This window comes from Pyxicephalus adspersus, chromosome 4, assembly GCF_032062135.1.
Source record: "Pyxicephalus adspersus chromosome 4, UCB_Pads_2.0, whole genome shotgun sequence".
NCBI classification, from domain to species: Eukaryota; Metazoa; Chordata; class Amphibia; order Anura; family Pyxicephalidae; genus Pyxicephalus; species Pyxicephalus adspersus.
This window is the reverse complement of record NC_092861.1, coordinates 149,614,111-149,632,934: the sequence shown is the minus strand read 5'-3', so window position 1 is coordinate 149,632,934 and position 18,824 is coordinate 149,614,111. Positions and strand designations below refer to the sequence as shown.

Here is an 18,824-nt window from a genome sequence, read left to right as displayed (position 1 = left end):
AGAAATATGAACAACCATCTGAATTTTATCCAGGTCCGAACTTTTGTGTTCTGGGGACTTTCATTCCTCATCTTAAGAATTAATAAAGGTCAACAAATACACAACTTTAATGTGTATGAATTTATGTTTTTTAATTTGTTGTTTATGCAGTCAAAAGGGTGCTGGTGATTTTCACTATTTCTGGCTGAACACTAGAGGGCAGCAGAATGGCTGTAACGTCAGAAATGTCCATGTCCCATGATTCCTTGCATTTTGTATCATAAATGGAAATGTTACACTTGTAGTGTTAGCTCTCCTAAAACACAAGGGGTGGCTACAATTGAAGACTTTCTGAATGGAGCACGAATTGTAGCCACAGGTATAACAGATATACAGCGCTCTGCAAAGGTTCTGCAAAGGAGGTTTAGGGGGACTCACCGAACACATTTAAGGATCAACAGTAGAAAGAAATGTAAGACAAAAACAAATTTATTTTTTCCTTTAGACTTTAATATTTTTTACTGCCTAAAACTTCTCAGAGCCCCTATAAACTTACCCAACTTTTTAAAGCATTTTCAGCTTTCTTTTGATATTTCTCTTGTTTGGAGCATTGTGCAGTGAGTCTGAGAACAACAAGCTGCTGCGACTACTCCGGTATTAATTATTTGTAACTAAAAGGTGAAATCAAAGTTTGCAGCCCAGCAAAGGATCACACAGTCCCGGCTGTCCGCGAGTAACAAAGAAATAAACAGAATTAAGAAATTGTGTGAGTGTCCAGGGCCTTAACAAGATGGCACGTCTCTTGATTTAAGGCCTCGCAGACAGCTTACTTTATGGGCCGGCACCAAGCAGCTATGACTCTGAGCGATATTCCAGAGCCTTGTTAAAGTGGTGCTAGGATAATGTATGGCGCTTGTGTTCTGCTGTTTTATAGATGATATCGGACCAGTAACTACTTCACAAACAAAGCTTACAATCCCTGCAACTACTAGCTCAACTCATTTCCGACTTCAAATTTATTGTCCTCAGTACACTCCGCTACTGTTAAAAAAAATTTCACTTAAATTGGCTTTTTGCTCAAGGGGTTCCAATATTTATCCTGACTTTCGACCCTTCTATGCCTCTAAATTCTTAATGATGGCCGTGTTCAGCTCTGCATGGCTATAAGTCTGCATTCAAGGCTCCTAGTGGGATGTACCAGGCATTTGGAGCACCGCCCATCTAAAAGCTGATTGGTCTCATCAGTAGTAGGTGTGGCCTGGGGACCAAAGAGCCTATGGAAAGTAGATGCATGTCATATATAATGTGCCTGTATTATATTTGAAACATGTAACATATTGCCATTTCACCTTGTACCAGAATCGACGCTCTATTATTATTATTATTATTATTACTATTAATAATAATAATAGTAATAATAATAATAATATTAATAAACAAGATTTATATAGCGCCAACATAATATGCAGCACAGTACATTAAATTGGGGTTGTAAATACAGACAATGACACAGGAGGAGGCAAGGACTCTGTGCTGAAGAGCTTCCAATCCTCTAAAAACACACCTACCTCATACCAAAAGTAAGTCAACCCTGTTATAGTGCCCCCTGCAGTGGAGCATGTAAGTACATTCTGCAACCTTCCAGGTCCTCTTGACACCACTTCTCTGATCTGCACCCCTGGAATCAAAGTCATGTGACTCCGGGTAAAGGAGTGGAGGAGATAATGCGGGAAGGATTCCAAATCCAGAGGTGGGAAATAGTAAAGAGGGGTCGGAAGGACCCAAAAATGTGTTATTGGTGGTGCAATCAGGAATAGGGCAGGTGAATATTACTTACCTACATACTCTTCTGACAGCTCTGCAGGAGGAAATGGAAATATCTGGCACCCCTGGTATGGTCCAGTATCCCAGCACATTTCAATACACAATCCCTGATTCCCTGGTAAATGCTGGGAGCCCATACCGGAAGCCATTACATTGCTACATTGTATCATATCAATTGAAAGATGAATATAAATGAAACTCGAACATGAAACTGGTGGCCTGGCTTACCTTCACTGCCACCTTTAGGGGAGCCGGGTCATTGGGACTGCCCAGCACTTGACCTTCATAGACTTCTCCAAAAGCCCCATGGCCCAAACCTCTGCAAGGAAGCACAAAGTCACTTTTATGATTTTATAAAGCTGGAATAATGAGCAGATTGTGTGCATTGTATCATATAAACACTAAAATAAAGATCAGAAACTCCAGGGTCTATGAAGAAACAAACCTGGAACATCTCACACAATTCAGAGAATCTACATCTGCCACAGATTAACAAATAACGGACAAAGGGAAAAGAGGGACCTTAAAGGCAGTATATGCATATACATGATTCTGTTTGCAATACTTTACAATTATGGAATTCTACAGTACCAATAATGGTGAAAATAATTTATTATAAATATTAAAAACAATATTAAAAACGCAAACCACATATGCATGAACTATCCTCAACATGTTTCGTGGATCTGGTCCACTTCTTCAGGAGGAATGTATTTCTACGGTTAAAATATATATATATATATTATTTCAAAATTACATACAAAAAACATAATTAGGGTCTATTCATTTCATTGCATTCAAAGTTTCCACCTTGATGTAAAGTGTCAAGTTAGTAGTAAAACTCTAGTTTTGTGCATGGCGCTCCGGCTTATTTGAGCTCATTATTATGTTGCTCCTCCTCTCCTTTACCCCTTTACTGTCCAATCACAAGCTGGGGGAGGGACAGACCTGTAAGTGTTACTGAACTGCAGCAGATTATTATTAGGTCTCTTTTCTCAGCCTCTGTAGTAGGAATGGATGGACAGAAATACAAATCCTTTGGCATACAGATCCCTGCTTTGTATTTCCTCTGTGCATGTAACTGTTTGCCTGGAGTTTAGCTTTAAAGAATAATTTCTTTTTTCTTAATGTGAGCTGTGAAATTTGTGATAGTGAAGGCTAGGAATGAGCCGGCACCATTCATTGCAGGTTTGTAATCAGAAGTCACACTTAGTTATTCACAGACATTCCTGCAGCAGGAAGTTCTCATCCTGTGATAATGGCTGTGGTATCTGCATACTATTAGCATTTACCCGCATCGTATTTCCTCATGTCCTTCGCTGCGGCGCATTGCAAATGCAGTTTCTCGGAAAGACAGGTTTAGGCGGTAGAGAAGGGCTAATCCTTTACATATATCATTATGCCAGCAAGGTGTGCCAGTGTATGAGCTTCCATTATCTCCAATGCTTGCAGAGTGAAGGAAAACAGGACTTGGGAAAGGTTATTTACAGACATTGCCCAGAAGGGAATTTTTTTTAAATTAATAATATTATTATTAAACAGGATTTATATTGCGCCAACATATTGCACAGCACTGCACATTAAATAGGGTTTGCAAATGACAGACGAATACAGTCACTGACACAGGAGGAGAGGACGCTGCCCCTAAGAGCTTACAATCTAGGATATGGCAAAGCCTTAAAGTGATCCTGGCTGGATGCAAACACTTTGTGTAACTGTCTGCTATGAGCACAGATAGAAGGTTACGTAAGGTGTTCCACATTTCACTGGTGAGAACTAGGATAGCTGATAACAGTTCAGGTCACAGGAAATTCGAAGCACATTGGATTTCTAGCTGGTATTTTCTTGCAGAAAATGTACTTGGCCTAAAAATAAAAAACTAAGGCAGCCACCACATGCAAGGGCTCGTAAGCTGCACTATATTACAGTTGTATCCCTAGGTTTAGTTTAGGTACTGGCAGTAAATTTTACAACACCATGTGCAAATTGAGATTTTTGTGCCCCCTGTGCTCTTTTCCCAACTTGTGCCCCTGTCCCTGGGTCCCTACCACCACCAACACTGGCTAAATGCAAATTTACCAAAATAATCCCCAACCCCATTTTTCCCACTGGGCTCATCATGCCCCTGTTCTCCATGTGGCTTGGAAATTTCCAATCTTTATGGATGGGATTTGACCCTCAAATCGATGGGCGATGTGGCTAAATACATCCTTTACCTAGGGAGCATTCCCTCGTGCTTCTCTACCCACCATTCTACTACTGGAGTTTATTTTTTTATTTATAAATGGGCCTGAAAATATCTAGGCCATATAATATCCATGGTGCATATTGTAAAGTTGCAGAAGTTTTACATATTCGTAACAGTAATAAAACAAGCCTCTGAAGCCTCTAATCTCTGAACTGCAGCCACTGTGGAACAATCAACCACCAAATTCATAGTAGAGGCACTAAAGTCCAACTTTTTTTTTATGCCATTCAGACAAGTGTTGGAAACAAGAGTTTCCAGGTGGCTATTGGCCACTTCCACTTTGCCAGGCACTGGGTCCCTCCAGCTGCTTCAATGAATCCCAGTGAGCTAGCGATTCAACTTTTTAAGGCAGGCAGCAGTGGGTAGGGGTAGTACTGAATTGCTCCCAATCACCCCCATTTATTCTCTATGGGCGCTGGCCATGAATAAAATGCTGCTTGTAACGTCAGCTACAATGGTTCATGGATGTAAAGAGGGGAAACCCTCAACACAACCTTTTCGGGTGCCTGACCCTACCCCTTAGCCCCTGCTTGCCATACTCAACTTACCCCCCTGCAATAACTCAGCATCCCTTTAACCTTCCACACTTTAATTGAAACTCAAAGCTAGAGGTCCAGTAAGAATAATGAGCTGAACTTCTGGGAATATAACTGGAGCACCCTTGGTGCTTTTGCTGTGAACCTTGAGGATGAACGTCCTCACAAAGACTGCTGCTACAAAGGGTAGTGAGGATGCATTTTAAAGGTCATTTACCTCTTATTAGAAATGATTAGAGGCTTACAATCTGATGTAGATGTCTACAATCTGGTAACAAATTCACAAAGTGTCTTATCTCTTAATGATAGAATTTTAGAAATCACAGGAAATTCGTCACTGAGTAAAGAATTTTTGTTTTATTATATTCTTTCAACAGAAGGTTCAGATTATCTTCAGCATCATTAACCCGAGAGCTGTCTGCCATGACGAGTTTCAATTTAAAATAATTCAACAAAATTGGGGACTTGTGACATCTTCAATAAATCCGCCGCATAAAAATAACAAAGAATTTTATTCGGAGTGATAGAAGTTATTTTTTTCCATTGAGAGGACGGAACCGGCAGCTTAAGGTGTGAAGTCCGATGTAAACCTGAGTGACAGATGTCTGACATTGCCGAGACGTAGTTATCATTAAAACTTGCTGCAAGTTCTCCAGCCAAAGAGACGACCGGATCTTGAACTCATCTATCTCCGTGAACTCGGAGACCTCTGACAAATTGATTCTGACTCCACTACAAGGTCTGTCTCTGACACCTCATAAATTTAATGATAACAGACAACAAGGAACGGAAGAAGAGTCACAGAATATAGCTTCTCTCAATCTGAAATTGGAGAAATGTACTTAATCTTCAATTCATAGAAGCAATGAGCTCTGGAACATGAAGTAAAGCAGTTCATGGCAGCTAATGTCTCTTTGCGCCATATTATTTTCCGCACCTAATGGATAAATCCATCATGGGGAAACTTTTTAGACACTTAGGTAGGAATTAATTCCATCTCCTTATGTCACTTTGTAATAATGACCATATACCTGGGTTAATTTGGTATTTGGGCTCAGAGTGGAATCTTCTGATAAGGGACTTGTGTCTCTACCATTATAGCGAGGGTCTTGTGGAGAAGAACTCGCCAAGAACAAGAAAAGTTGAGAAAGAGTCAGCCCAAAAGGATTTCTAAGTTGTATATACACATGGAACAGTGCTGGGCTTTATCTGATATGAGCAGATATTTAGATTAGTTGGCAGAATGCTGATCTGAAAGCTTTGAGGCTTCTCATGGTGGGAAGAGCTTGGGAACGTCTTTTAGTGGAGCAACAAATTAGGTACAGAGGTAAAGATATGGAACCTTTTGCTTTAATGAGCAATCAAACAAAGCCAACACCTTTCAAGGGTGCAGCACCACCGGCATCAGGGCTTATATGGCAAGTGTACAGGACTCCAGGGGTGGGTACTGGAGGACAAAATTCCCCTTGCTTTAGGTCTTAGATGGTTGTCTACTCCAGAAAGAGTCCTGGAACATTTGGTTGGCAATTTGCGGTTGCAATTTGATTTGACTTTTTCAGGGCCCAGACACTTGGATAGGAGGGAAGGATCTGACTGGGCCCTCCTATCCCACTGAAGTAGAGGCCGGGTTTTCAGGCGGATCTGATAAATATGCTTAGGGCAGACTGTGTCAATCTTGGAGGAAGGTCTGCCGCTGAAAGTAGCAACACAAGGCAGCTCCTAGGTCCTGGATGAAAGACTGATAACGCCACCCAGTGCTTCCGGCGAGTACCAAGTGCCCTCCTGGCATAGCTGCTTCAACAACCAGACTGTAGTCACTCAACCTTGCCAGACTTATCGCCAAATTCGTTTGTGTACTGATTCCTGAAATGAAGCTATTTGTGTTCCTTTCTGCTGAGATGAAGCTGTTTTGAGTTGTTTGAACCTGAATAAAGCGGACTTAATATAAGTGCTTTAGTGTCCTTCATTCGGCTAGTCCTCCTAACTTCCCAAAAGGTATGGGCAAAAACCAACATATCATACATTTATTGGCCAAAAGTGGAGATGTGACCATTAGAAAAGAATGTGAACACGCCCTCTAAACTGCTAAATTTGTTACTTTCAATGAAGGATATTGTTTATGCTACATTGACCAAAGATATCTTAGAAAATGACGTGCCTCCAAGCGTTAGGAATATGACTTTAAGGAATATTGGATTTTCATTTTTTGCACAAGTTCTTTCTGATGAAAACTTATATAATACATTTATTATTGGCTTTATATGTACTCAGCACTAGTAATCAAAGGACAAGAACATATAATCTTTTATGACTTCTTATGACATTGCAGACTGCAAGGTGATATAGAATTCTAGTAACTGCAGTATAAGTATAACATGCATGCACATAGAATATAACAATATGCATAACTGCAATATATCGATCACTGGTTGAACATTCCAAGGTTGTCACACTTCAGACTTCACTTTCAATCTTGAACTCACCTGATAAGGGAGATGTGTTTCCTAGGCACCTCTTTCAAGTCTCCGATGGAGGTGATCTTGCCAGCAAAGCAATAGTTAGGGTTGTAGTCCGTCATTATGGTGGATGTTCTCACTTTGCTGAGTTTGTAATCTGGGCTTTGTAATTCCATTTGAATAGCTTGGAGTTCCTGGTGCTTCCTGCGGTATACTGTAGATATAACAATGCTTTGTCATTCATAATAATAGTCTACTGAAGTAGAAAAATGGGGTTCTTCAGAAAATCTGCTTTACTCAAGAGGTCAAAAGGTATGATTACTTTAACTAGTGATTTTATGGCTATGGTGCAGTCATGAGCCCCCAGGCCAAAAGCTTTAATGAAGAACCATAGGACAGGTTAGAAATGCTTCTGTAATTACCACTGCCTAAGGTCTTTTCTAAGCTCGTTTATACTGACACTGACTTGTATTCCAGTTCCATGATATCTGCAATCTATGAGCATTTTGGAAAAAATGGTGAGACTTTAACTGCCTTTTGGATCTCTTGTGGAAAGATAACATTTTAGAACCTTTCTAATGCCATTTTTGTTACATTTTGCAGCCTTGCAGAGCAAAAGTCCTTTAAATACCAATTACTCACCTATCATGATACCAGAGAATGCCAGGATAAGGGCAGCCACAAGGCCTGAGGTCACGATGGACAATACCAAAGAAAGGGGAAGATGTGTCTCTTGGGCTGACTGAATCTGATCATCTGAAAAACAGAACCAATAAATGAAGCCATTCAGCCCATAAACCCATTGAACCATTGGGCCTGATGCAATAAAACTGTCCATGGCTGGAGAGGATATATCTTCCTCAGTAAAACTGGGTGATCCAGCAAACCTGAAAAGGATCTGGTCTAGGATTGAAAACATTTGCTAACGAATAGCAAATGACATTTAAGAAATCCATTCTAGGTTTGCTGGGTCACCCAGCTTCACCGATGAAAGAGTAACCTCTCCAGCCTTTGAAATTGAATAAATCAGGCCTATTGCGCTTCATTGGGCCTAAGGGCAAATTTTGTAGAATTCTTTAGACCGGATGGACAGACAACATGAGCAATTTACAAAATTCATCAAAATTTGACAATATTATATCAGTTTGCCCTATGAACTGGTCCATATTCTTCGTTCTAATTTTGGGTACCCACCAAATATTTCCTACAGAGCACCTGCCTTTCGACAAAACACATTCAATAGAGGGTTACAGGGAATGCGTTCCACCTGCTTGACAAGACTTCTGAAATGTTCTTGAGTTTGAGGTTATCATTTTACATACATAACGTATCCTAACTTGGAAGTATACCTTGCTTGGATCTCAACAGGATTTCAGTGGCCACCGGTTTTCAGAGAATTTTATGGATCCCCAACAGGGATCCCCAGCTCCATCAAGATGGCATGTCCTTGGGGACCAGATCAGGTGATGCCAAAATTCACCATCAACCTGACACCCCAATCTCTACATACACTTGACTAGTGTAGAGAAGATAAAAAAACGAACTCCCACCACCCACTTCAACTTACCACTCCTACAAATGAATAACCACACCATTGTTTTGAAACAAATTGGCCAAAGCAGCCTTTTATTTTATAAAAAAGCTCTTATAACAATATCCACATTTTCAACATTTTGTAAACAGTTAATAACATAGAGTTACAGGTCCCTGTAAGTACTAACACCCCCCAATCGGATTGTGTTACTCTGGATACTTCCGTTTCCTGGCCCCCAGCTGCTACACCACCGGCTCAGGGACAACGGTACCAGCATCCGCAGCTCCCCTTGGCCTCCCTGACAACCAAGTGTCACCTGAGGCTCTACTTACTCTGATGGGTTCCACCCCCTTTGTTACTTACACCTATCCTTCCCCACTTTTGACCTGCAACCCCGCCGCTGCCATGACAGACGATCCCTTTACCCAGTGAGCCCTAACATCCAAGACCAAAGAAAACAAGCAAATAGCGAGGGCGGGTGGGCAATTGTTCCTTTTTGTTCTTCTTTCTCCAACTGATTTCTCCCCCTTCCTAACCCTTTGCTTTGTTCCTTCGCCCATGACCCCTCCAACCACTTGACCCCACCTCATCACTCCATGCTGCTTGACCACCCCTTACTCAAATTACTTCTTTTGTTCTGGTCTTTTCCTTCTCACCCCTGTCATGAGGCCCTTCGCCTATTCTATTTATAGTCTTACTCCAGGTCTACTTTATTGGAGAGCTATATCATAAACTCTCTGGGTCTTGTACTTAATAGTAGAGATGTTTTCTTAGGCTCTTTTATTGATCTGCTTACACATGTTTAATTAAGCCTCCAAGTGGGGAGCTTCCCCCCTGGACTTGCCAGTTATGTTCATTCCTGGTTTTATTATTTGGCAGAGAATATTTCAAACCAGTTACCAGTCTTATCAATGCTAAGAAAGCTTTTGTTGTGAAACGCGTCGAACATTCTGTGAGATTGGATATGCAACTAATGTTGTGTTTACAGTAAAAAATATATATCTCTGAACTGTTAATGATATAATAAAATATGTTTTTATGCTGAAAGCTGTAATATACACATTATAATTTAATGCCTTTGAAGTTCCAGAAAGTGATCTATTGTGACACATAGGATTGAGCGAGAATGCCAGAGGTTCCGCAAAAGTTCGGCGAACTGATTTTGCTAAACCATCGGAAGATTGAGGAAATTATAACAGGAGGATTCACAGGATTCCCTGGGAATCCTCCTTTTTGCGATCCCCGGGGCACTAGAGGTTAATTAACCTCAGGTGCCCGGGGATCTTCTCAATGAAAGCGGCCGTGGTCGCATTCATTGAGAACAGTGTGCGATCGCTGGCACTAGAGGTTAATTAACCTCTAGTGCCCCGGAGATCGCACACTCTTCACAATGAATGCAGCCACAGCTGCAATCATTGAGACAAAGGAGAACCTCCTGACATTGTAATATAAGTATCTCTAACAAATTATACATTTCTTACAGATACAAATGTATAATTTGTAAGAGATACTTATATTACAATGTCTGGAGGTTCTCCTGTGCTGGGCATCTTCTAAATTATTGCAGCTGTGGCTGCATTCATTGAGAAGAATGTGCGATCCCCGGGGCACTAGAGGTTAGTTAACCTCTAGTGCCCAGGGATCGCGGAGGATTTCCAGGGCTTCATGATGATCTCTCCTGTTCGGTGAGAGATCGACCTCTTGGCGAATCAGATGGCCGTTCACGCTTACATTTACAGTAAGTGAAAAAGGCCCGATTTGCCGCGAGATCATACTCAATATTCTTGCTCGCTCATCCCCAGTGGCACATGAATAAGAAGGCAGTATATTTCTAATTTGATAGTAGGAATTGGCTGATATAGACTGGAATTCTTCACACCATCAGTTCTATTTATCAAACTATTTATTTATATCAAACGCCGGACAATCTCACCTATACAGGTCACCCCGTCCTCCGCCAGGACCCTCCCCAGCTCACAGTGACACATCAGCTCCTGGGAATCTGGATCGATGTAACATTCATCCATCTCACAGTGGCTGCAATTCAGATCCAGCTTTATCTCCACCTCTCCATGGCTCTCCGTCACTGGCAAAGAAGACCAAAGGCAAATGTCATTGTACAATGGATGTGTCACATCTCATGCAACTGTATCTGTAGTAAATATGGATAACCAACTCTTTTTCTACTTTTGGATAGAGCAGGGAAAGGGTTAAACTCACATTAAGTTTTTTTGGGAGGTCGGGGCTTGAACAACTTTAGGATGAACACTGCCAAGAATTTGCAAATCTGCTCAGTTAAATTTTGAGATCCATTACCATAGAATTACATTGCTATGGTTAAGCATCGTCTGGTCCAGATTTGAAGGAAAAACTACAGAAAGAAATTTCGAAAGGAGGCCCATAAAGCGATTTCAAATTTGAATGGCAAATCTGGCCAATTTGTGGATAAATATTAGATTTCTATTTCTGTTTCTATTTCTATTTCTATGCACCCAGTCGAGAGATTCATCCTCACTTTTTGCCTTGGTGAACCAGGGTAACCCCTATGAATTCAGAACCAGATTCTCTAAATCTGATACAGCTCCAGAATTTAAATTTGCCAGTGAATTCGTAGATGTAATTCCATTTTAACATTTAACATCAAAGTCTCCATATGGCGAAGACGTTCCTTGATCTTGTGCAATGTATCCATTATTCAGAAAATACCACATAAGTGATATGAGTGAATGACAAGAAAGAGCTCCTGGAATTAAGGTATGGGGACTCTTCATCTGCCCAGAAATATTCATTCTCCTCATTTATCTTTGATCCAATCTGCTATTCTGGATATGTTGGATAAATGGCACTTTAGCCAGGAGGAATCTGTTTAATATATCAGCCGTTCTGGATACAAAATGAACAAAGGAGACAGAAAGATTCTATTTTGCATGATTTTACCATCTAGTTCCTAAATTTTAAAAATAAATCTATTATTGGATTTTTGATGATATATAAATGCTGTGTGCTTAAAAAATGCAAAGGGTTAGCTGACTCATGAAATTCAATGCCTGATATATTTTGTAAGCTGCATTCCAGGCTAATAAAAATGCATCTCCACACTTATTATTACATCATTACATGTATTCTAAATGCAGCTACCTAAGACCTGAATTAGCTTATTGAAATCTCCTTTATAGCCAAGCCCAAGCAGGGGGTAAAACTAGGATCCAATCAGACATGCTACATAGAAACGTGCCAAAAAAATACATACTGATATGAGAATATATGGAAGTGAGCAGAGACATGATCTCATCAGACTCCCTCAGCTTTTTGCCTTTCCTTTTGTACCTTTTCATTTGACTTCCTGCCCCACAGCCATAATAGTAAATGCAGATAAATCTCCTTGAAAGATTTTAGTTTTATCCCTGTTTTGGTTACCAATGTAAATTTTTGGATTAACCCCTATTTTCTGTCTTGGTGATAAATGAACAGACAACTACAGTATATGTTAACCTTCGATTTTCTATACAAAAGCACAAAACATAGTATTCCCCTTTACTATTCCCCTGGCTGCTACAGAAAAGATTATTTAGGGAAATGAATGAAGGGGCAGACATTGGCCGGTGAACACAGTACAGGTAGTCCCCGGGTTACATACGAGATAGGGAGTGTAGGTTTGTTCTTAAGTTGAATTTGTATGTAAATCGGATCAGGTTTATTATTTTAGTAAATGCAATTAGGACAGATGTTGGTCTCAACATATTATTGGGCAGTGTGGTGTCAGTTACTGTATAAAATCCTCACTGTGAGTTAATCACAAACAAAGCAAAAAAACCTTTATGGAGCCTACACATTCATTAACTTCTAGAGCAAGCTGTGCTTTAATATGCAAAAAGAAACAACTGCAGAGTTTGTTTTTATCATTAAAAAGGTACAAGAGGTTGTAGAAGAGCTCAGCTCATTAGATCACCCACAACCTCAGCTGTGTTTAGCAAAAAATTTCTTCTGCAAGTCATGCAAACCAATCCCTTCCTCCCCATCAAGCCTTCGTCTGGCCCAGGAAAAAGTAGGGAAGCCCCGTTTGTATCTAGGAGTTGTCTGTATGTTGGATGTCTTTAACGCGGGAACTACCTGTAATTAGAACCCCACCACAACCTTTTATTAGTAAACCCATTCACATGTCTTCCTTACCTTTGAGTGGAGGGGTGTAGAGAACACCAAGGGGGTTGATATAGGAAACGCCATCCCAACCATCTGCATCTGGGCTGTTATCATCCGCAGCGTTACCACCTGCAGCACATAGAGTGATGTCAGACATTCCTTGTTGTCAATGTATCAATTTGTTCACCATTTATACTGGAAATATATTCACCTATGTATCCTCCGCCACCTCCACCAGAAGAACAGCCACCACCACCTCCTCCAAAGCCACCTCTGGTTTCCCAACCCCACTTCTTCAGGGCTTGGGGACAGGATTCCCCTCCAGTGCTACCATCAACCAAGGACTTTCCTGCCCAGGGCAATGTTGTGTGGTCATTCCATCCGCCTCCACCACCTGTGGAATAAAATGAAAGGACATGGCATTGGGTCATTCAGGGGAATGTGTACCATGTGAAATTATCTAGAACTCTCCCTCCTTCTTTTATTATACAATCAGTCAGTAATGAATGTGATCAGGGTTAGAATACAGATCTATAGGTTCGTAAAATGGAAGATCTACATACAGTTTCCCTCTCCCAAAGTTGCCAAATCTTAATTGATAAAACGCTTACTAAAAAATAGAAATAAACATTCTTAATCCCTTTTAATCTCATTACACGTCTTGAAGATTCCTAAAAAAAAAAATTAAAAGACGCTCTTGGAATGGACTTTTCTTGAGATTTTTCCTGCTCTGCATCCCAAGGGACTTTTCCTATAAGGATAGTGACCTCCAACGTAGCAATATAGAAAGAGGAAGAGCATGTAAGGTAAATATAACCCTATATGGTGAATCAGGGACGGGGCCCTAATAGTCCAAAAGGTCCATCCATCTATTAATGTATAATACCAGTAAGGCTGAATGCAATACATTGCAACTTGTGGTTATAACATGGATGATATCCACACTTTAGCATTGAAATGTACAGTTGCAGTTTAGCAAAATTATGGTAATGAATCTGCAAAAAAATGAAGCTGTTTGAACAAAAAAAAATGGGGTCCTTTTGAAAAATAGAAAAAATGCTGGATTTTGTAGACCTCTTAGCTGGACAGCTGCTTGATGCAGATCTCGACTTGACTGACTTGCATAAAAAAATTGAACATGAAAGTGAACCCTTTATATATTTACCTGCCGCCCCCGATTTTCCATTCAGGCCCGGAACCGTGAAATTGCTCTCCAGTCGCTCTGGTTGGATATTTGGTTTTGCTTTGTATCCTCTGCCACCTCCTCCTGCAGCGATCAGCAGTGGGATGTACTTTCCATTCTCCACCTATGATAAATAATAATATCAGCAGGCTATTCTACAATTTTTAATTTTTTTTTACATTTTGTTAACAAACAAGTCAAATATTTTTTGGTAAAGATCAGACAGTGGTGTTGTTTCCAACAACCAATGCTAAGTTTGGTTTTATCATTTGTCCAACACTAGAAACATGTCTCCTATAATGTGATTCCTTGTAATGGGAAACAACACAATTTTTCTGTTTTTGTACACATAAGCCCCTTTGTCAGTTATCTGTTCTATTTGTTTATAGTAGTTTACACTGCAGCTTGCCAACACTAAAAATCCCATGCTCAGTTTTACCAGGACATTCAATATCCACACAAACTTTTTTATGTGCTTGTGAGGACTTCCCCCTAGAACCCAAAAATATCAGCTCTAGTATGGCTGTGTCTGTATCCCTGTAACAGGGCTCCTCATGGGCAGGGCATAATGAAAAAAGAGATTCTTTAAAAGCAGAATATGCCAGTGTGATCAAATGATTAATATTACATTTGCAGAGTATTGTGCTCTGTTTGCCATCATGAAAAGTTTTAGTTGTTAATTTACCTTTATACTGGCTTAATGAGAACCTGAGGTTTGCCAATGCAAAGCAACAGACTCGCTTTAACCTTAGCACCTGCTATTTGGAGTTTACATATACCTGAGAACTCTCTATTGACCTCCATGTGATTATGATGGGTAAATGATCACAAAGCACTTCCAAATGGAAGTATGATGTCATATGCACGCTCATATCCAAATCACCAGGAATGTCATTGTACTCCCACTGGAGAATAGGACAAGGGAACGTGGAAGGCTGCTGGTAAGTCTACCATTAAAATGAACCTGTTACTTTTGAACTATCATTACCTCTAAACAGGATAATGCTTTTTATGGGGGGCTGTCAAGAAATTATGCCATCACCTTTAGTTTAGGAACATATTAAACTATATCTAATCTATATATATAAAATTCTATGTATGTATGTATGTATGTATGAGTGTATGTTCCACCATTACTTGAAAATTCATGGAGACATTTCAACTAAACTTGCCATAAATATGATTGAGACTTATGTGAGTGCGACTGTCATCTTTGTACAGCGATGTGCTATATGTCAGAGCTATATTTGGATGTATGTATGTAAGTATGTCATCACTAGGAAACACATAGAGACATTAGAACCAAACCTGCTAGACATATGACTGAGAACCATGTGGGTGCACCGCTGATGTTTGTACAGCGCTGTGCTATATGTCAGAGCTATATTTGGATGTATGTATGTTTCACCATCACTCGGAAACCCATGGAGACATTTCAAGCAAACTTGCTGTACATATGACTGAGACTTATGTGAGTGCACCCCTGATCTTTGTACAGCGCTGTATATGTCAGAGGTATATTTGGATCTATGTATGTATGTATGTGTGTATTTATTGATATTAATATTTGGTATTATTTGTTTGGTATTAATAATATTTTATTGTGTATTGTTCAGCACAGTGTGCTTTTGTGCTTATATTTTTATATATTTGGATTGTAATATAAGATTGCAAAAAATATTTACCCGGGCAACACCAAGTAATCATCTAATATATATATATATATATATATATATATATATATATATATGTATATATACATGTATGTATAAAAATATTCTATATCTAAAGCCATTTTTTATTATGGATAGAAAAATGAAGGGTTACTCCTGTCCACCAAGAAAATTACACAATTCTGAAACATTCACCTTTGGAATACAAACCGGTCAATGAACAGGTAAATGAAAAGTGGGGAGCATCCAATATAAAATGCAGGGAAACTCCAGATCAAGGTTAAAGTGGTCCTATCACCAGATATTTTATTTTTTAAAAGGGTGGCTATTCCTCTCCACTCCACTCTTTCTTTTCATCTGAAGGGTAGGACCACCCCCTGTCATTACCGCCATGTTGGTAAACTGAAAGGGAAACCCGCAGCCTCTTGGTATACATAGGTCACATAACCCAGGAGGCTGCGGACTGCTCCTTGTGCCATGTCCAATCTCATTACATTCCTGGAATGTAACAAATAAAAAGTGTGTGTCTCACACATGGGCAGTGAGATTGACACTTTGTATTTTACATTTTCAGGAAATCTTGTCACCCGATATCATCCCTTTTGTGTGTGAGATTGGGTGACATAAGAAGGAGGATGGAAAAAGATGGCGGCACCTGGTGTCCAATCCACACCAGGGGGAAGAAGGAAGATGGGACGGCGCACGGCCGACTGGACTAGGATTGCGGAGTGAATAATTGCATTCCACTAATAGGTAGTGTAAGTAGGTAAGTGTTTTTTTTTTTTTTAACGAAAATTCCACCTAAAAGATGCTTATTGATTGAGAAAAAAAAATCCAACAGATTTGGTAGAACAGGTTCCCCACTTCTTCGGAGCTTTAATGCATCAGAACACCATAGACAAAATATGATCATTGCCCCGGTGTGAGGATGGGCCGGGCTGTGATGAGCTCTTCTGGGGAAAGTCTTCTCCTCCTTTGTATCTTTCTGTCATTTGCAACCCCCTACTTGATGTACAGCGCTGTGTAATATGTTGGCTCTATATAAATACAGTTTAATGATACTAATAATAATAGTAGCAATGTTTCCTGGGATCTTTTCCCCTATCATCTGGTATAGGTCTTCCCCGTCATATTTAGAAAGGCAACAGCCAAGGAATGTAATCAGTTCTCCTATAGGACGCCTTTATATAGTCATACCCATAAAATATCGAAATTTAATAGGTAGCACGCATACCTGTCCAGTGCTACCCTACATCCAACAGGCACTCATTGGTATCAGTTCAGGATGAAACTTTCTCCTGAATAAATTAATAGTATTAATCCTGAGTATAGATTGTAAGCTCATCTGTCACACAAATTGTTATCAATGAATCAATTCTTTTTTTTTTTAAATGTCAGCGCTCTAAAAATAAAAATAATTATTAATAAAGTGCCAGTTTGCTAGATTGTAACCTCAGCTGCAAACGTTCCTTTATTCTTTTGCAAATGCAAAGTACGTCAAAGCTACATACAGCTCCTGCAATAATAATAATGTATTTGCTTGCGTTGGGTTCTAAATAAAGTATAAAATGTCAGAACTAAATAAATATCAGTAATAAAAACATAAATAATTATTGCTTTAGCTCTTTTTTTCTCTTCCCGTCGTTTCTGCTCTTACATTCGTTCCCCTTAGCTGCTAATTTTTTCACTCTCGGCGACGTTACGTTATCGACAAGCTGCAACAATTTTTCCAGTTCAGTTTGCAATCAGCGGAGTAGGGCCGCCAGGAGTAATTGTCAGGTAAACTGCAGAGAGTTCTTATTGAATTCTGACTCCATTTCTCTGAGAGGAGCGAGAAAATTATTAATGACTCCCGCCTGTTTAATATCCATTCGGCGAGGAAGACGCGGACTGCAGCACCCCAGTTCTTGTCAACTGTGTGTCGAACGTTTATTAATTGCCTTGAACTGGGTAAATGGAGACAGTGAAAAGGCCAGCACTTCTGCAACAACTAATAATTAAAAGTAATATTTCATTGCGGTTACAGTATGCAGTCACCGCAACCACAGTTTAATACAAAAACAAAATAAAATTCCATTTATAGGCAAAACTCAGCTTGGCCAACATCATGTTCTTCCCGTGTTGCTCATAAGATATCTGTTTCAGGTATTTATGACAATTGACGCATGTGAATCAACTTATAAATGAATGCAAAGGCGGCTCCAGACATTTTTTGGGGTTGGGGGTGTTGCTGTGCAGCAGCTAGGGGTATAGGTTGGGGAGCTAAACCCCAAATGCTGCAACACCAAATGGTATCAAGGGCAGGCACACCATATAAATATTAGTTAGAAACAGCACAGTCCATATACAAAAGATTAAAGCTGCATTTATATCACATGACATTATCTCACAATTTGAATTTCATTGTTCTGCCCTGGATGCAAATTGTAGCACGGCGAGAGCTTGTTCACGCTGCCCGAATTCTTGTAATGAGAAAATGCCGGCTGCACACTAATGATCTCAGCATGAGAGAAAAGCTTTGTTCATCCAGACAATATGTCCAGGGCCTCTCAGCGCTAATGCTTTTCACCGGCCTTTTGGATTATTGTCAGAAAGTGAAGTAGTGGTGCTGTAATCTGGGGTTTAGGGGTCAGTGGGAAGTCACACAGGTGTAATAAGGAACACTCAGAGATGACATGTTAGGAAAGCAAAGAGGGCAAGGGTGAAAGTAAGTAATACACAGAGTGCAGGGTTTAGGAGTAAGTAACACACAGAGAGCAGGGGTCAGGAGTAAGTAATACACAGAAAGCAGGGGTCAGGAGTAAGTAATACACAGGGAGCGGGGGTCAGGTGTTCGTAATACACAGGGAGCAGGGGTCAGGAGCAAGTAATACACAGAGAGCAGGGGTCAGGAGTAAGTAATACACAGAGGGAGCGGGGGTCAGGTGTTCGTAATACACAGGGAGCAGGGGTCAGGAGCAAGTAATACACAGAGAGCAGGGGTCAGGAGTAAGTAATACACAGAGAGCAGGGGTCAGGTGTAAGTAATACACAGGCAGCAGGGGTCAGGAGTAAGTAATACACAGGGAGCGGGGGTCAGGTGTTCGTAATACACTGAGAGCAGGGGTCAAGTGTAAGTAATACACAGAGTGCAGGGGTCAGAAGTAAGTAATACACAGAAAGCAGGGATCAGGTGTAAGTAATACACAGAGTGCAGGGGTCGCAAGTAAGTAATACACAGAGAGCAGGGGTCAGGAGTAAGTAATACACAG

General features: G+C 40.3%; 1 protein-coding gene across 1 annotated transcript in view; it reads right to left on the bottom strand.

Annotated features, from left to right (window-relative positions):
- The window catches only part of ALK (ALK receptor tyrosine kinase), a 423,979-nt gene that overhangs the window by 24,391 nt on the left and 380,764 nt on the right, over window positions 1-18,824 (bottom strand). Inside the window, exons 15-21 of the mRNA XM_072409969.1 lie at window positions 13,883-14,024; window positions 12,929-13,111; window positions 12,748-12,846; window positions 10,511-10,663; window positions 7,686-7,799; window positions 7,071-7,257; window positions 2,032-2,122 (exon numbers count right to left, since the gene is read on the bottom strand). Coding sequence (XP_072266070.1) covers window positions 2,032-2,122; window positions 7,071-7,257; window positions 7,686-7,799; window positions 10,511-10,663; window positions 12,748-12,846; window positions 12,929-13,111; window positions 13,883-14,024 — 969 coding nt within the window. The remainder of the gene's footprint in view (window positions 1-2,031; window positions 2,123-7,070; window positions 7,258-7,685; window positions 7,800-10,510; window positions 10,664-12,747; window positions 12,847-12,928; window positions 13,112-13,882; window positions 14,025-18,824) is intronic.